The sequence below is a fragment of the Mus pahari genome, chromosome 23, assembly GCF_900095145.1.
Source record: "Mus pahari chromosome 23, PAHARI_EIJ_v1.1, whole genome shotgun sequence".
NCBI classification, from domain to species: Eukaryota; Metazoa; Chordata; class Mammalia; order Rodentia; family Muridae; genus Mus; species Mus pahari.
In genome coordinates, this window is record NC_034612.1 from 26394202 (window position 1) to 26397197 (window position 2996).

At 51.8% G+C, this 2996-nt stretch overlaps 1 protein-coding gene across 2 annotated transcripts in view; it reads right to left on the reverse strand.

The window, feature by feature from the left end:
• Positions 1-2996, reverse strand: part of Sh2b2 (SH2B adaptor protein 2) — a 27972-nt gene that overhangs the window by 4118 nt on the left and 20858 nt on the right. For both annotated transcript variants that reach the window (XM_021186712.1, XM_029533948.1), the window contains exons 5-7: positions 2716-2807; positions 2463-2633; positions 101-309 (exon numbers count right to left, since the gene is read on the reverse strand). In XM_021186712.1, coding sequence (XP_021042371.1) covers positions 101-309; positions 2463-2633; positions 2716-2807 — 472 coding nt within the window. The remainder of the gene's footprint in view (positions 1-100; positions 310-2462; positions 2634-2715; positions 2808-2996) is intronic.

A 2996-nucleotide genomic window follows, 5' to 3' on the forward strand; every position in this document is an offset into this window, starting at 1 on the left:
GACCATCTCAATCCACTTCCTCCAGGCTGCTGTCCCCTGCCACCCCCAACACACACACACACACACACACACACACACACACACACACACACACACTTGCCTTGGCCTTGCCCTGGAAGTTGAAGGTCAGCACACACTCCCCAGGCCGAGTCTCGCTTTGGCGGATCACAAAGAGGCCGTGGCTCCGAGGGCCACCGGCCAGCACAAGCTGGGCAGCCTTCACCCGGGACAATGTCCCGTGGAACCAGGGGTAGTCGGAGAGTTCCAGCTCAGCCTCAGCATCGGGGTCCAGCTCGGCTCCTTCTTCCCCTGGGTTGGTTGCGATAGCACAGGGACAAAAGGTCAGAAGGAAGACAGGTAAAGTTAGTGAAGATGGCGGTGCATCTTGCTCATTTGGGTAAATTGCCATTTGAATAGCATCAGACCTAGGCAGAGAGCTGACTGTCACTGTTTAACCCTGAGGTAAACTGAGGCATAGGGAGAGGGAGCTCACAAGTCTTGAGAAGAAGCCAACCCTCTTCCCCACGCTGGCTCCTTTGTATCCTGCTTTGTTTGACGTGTGTGTGTGTGTGTGTGTGTGTGTGTGTGTGTGTGTGTGTGTGTGTGCATGCAACAGGAGAGGCCAGAAGATGGCATCGGATTCCCTCGAACTGGAGTTACTGGCAGGCATGAGCTGCCCTACGTGGGTGCTGGGAACTACTCCGGAAGAGCAACGATCACGGTTAGCCAGCGGTTACTTTTTCAGATCTTTTATCTTTTTTCCTTTTTCTGTCAGAGCGGGTACCTTACAGCCTAGGCTGACCTCTAACTCACGACTATATAGCCAAGGATGACGTTGAACTCCTGCCTCTACAACCCAGGGTTACAGGCTGGTGCCACCAACCTGCCTTTTGTGCCTCTATATGAACAACCTCCCTTTCCCCTGTCTGTCTCTCTTTTTTCCTTCACTATGCCTCCAATGAGAGGCCAAAGCTTTTAAGCTCAGATTCCATTTTAGAGAACCTGACCTAAGTTTGAACTCAGGTAGGCTAAGAGGCTGGGACCTAGCGTTAGTTTCCAAGTTGTCCCCCAACAAAACCCGAGCCTAGCTCCAGTCTTTAGGCTGATCCCCAACAGGACTAGTGTTTCCAGGTTACACCCTCAACAAGACCAGTGTCTCCAGGTTATTCTCCCCAACAAATCTGCACCCCAGGTTGCAGGCCCACCCCCTTCCTAAGGATCACCAACGCAGAGGGAAGCAGAAGTTACGTTTATGATATGACTCCCAGCACCAGCCAATTATGTTAAAGGTCACAGTAGCTCTCCAATTAGATATACTAATTAATTAGTACTCCCTGCTTGCTGTTTACTATAAAGCCTTGCCCCAATAGACATTCAGGGCTCCCCCACCACCAAAACCGTCCTGCATGACAGCGGTGCATTGAGGGGTGTTGGGGGTGGGGCGAGCTAGCTTGAACAGAATAAAGACCTTGCTGTGAGTTGTATCAGATCGGCTCCTGTCTGGCTCTTTTGGGATCACTAACATTTCCCTGGCACAACAACTGTGTTGTTGCAGGATACGTGATCACACTGTGAACCCCGAGATTGTTATTTACCAAAGGGGAGGGGTCAAATAAACTATTTCTAGTTGTGGTGTGGCTCAGTCCTTGGTCCACACCTTGAATCCCAAACAATAAAGGTAAAGTTGGTTGGTAGAAGGAAGCACCCATGTTCGAAAATGACGTCAAATTGAGTGGCAGACAAAGTGATGAATCAGAGAAAGATTTGACAGAATAGGACACGCCCAACTCTCAGTAGAAGAGAGAAGAGAGGCTACTTAAGGGAGAACAGCATAGAAAAGAAGCAGTAGGCAGTTTTACTTCGAGAGCTTTCCAGAGAGAGGTAGCAGAGAGAACAAGCTAGACACAGGTCGAGACAGAACGAGCCAGAGAATGAGAGGGAGACAGAGGATTAGAATATAAGAGCAATTCAGTCAGAGGCCAAGAAAAGCCAGCTTGAATCAGTTAGTGTAGAGAGGAGTTTTGAGCCAGGACAGCTGTATTGACCACCCAGCAAAAGTTCAGAAAGAACACTTGGAAGGAGTGACTTTATTTAGCAGGAAGTCTCAGAGACTGAAAATGTTCTAGGCCTAGATATGACTGTACAGAGGCTAGAAGCTTCCAGGCCTAGGCCTAGGTTAGCCGACAGGTGAATAAAAGTTACTCTTACACTATGTAGCCCAGGCTAGCCTTGAACCTATGCAGATCTTCTTGCTTCAGCCTCCTGAGTTCTGGGATTACAGGTGTGTACTAACGTCCCCAGGTCTGTTACTCTATTAAAAACCAGGCACAGTGGGAAAGGTGAGGTACCCATTCTGGCTTAGAAAGCCAAAACCACTGTAGACATAACTGGCTGAAATGTCACCCCTTCTGAGGCTCCGCATGGGTCCCTGTAGAGGGGGTGGGTGGGGACCCCAGTGGTACCTGAGTTATTGTTCTCACTGACACCACCTGAAGACTCCAGGGTCTGCAGGAAAGTCTCCAGGGGAACATGGGCCAGGGACTCTCCCACGGTGTCACGAGCTCGGCCATGTGGAGCTGTGACCACAGCACCCACCGCTGTCGTCGTCGTCTCTGGGGGCCGGGGCATGTCTGCTGCAGGGGACATAGAGGGGGGAGCATGTCTCTTATCCCCTCCAGTGCCGTTCCCCAGAACTCCAGCCTGCTCTCCACCTACCCTCTGTCAGGAGTTCACAGCTGCAGGAGGCCACGCGGCTGGCCAGACAGCCTCCCCGTGCACAAGACAGCCCTGTGTCTTCCTCACTGTCCCTGCGGAGAAGACACAGCATGCCTTGCCACAGAGCCTGGGATGGGACATCCAGTTCTGTCCAGTCCTCTGTGGCCACGGTGTGAGTGACCGATGCTGAGGCCATGGTGAACATAGTGTTTCCTGAGGTTGCGGCTGGTTCCTGGGATCCCATGGATACCAGTGGGGGACAGTGTGGTGAGCAGTGGGGG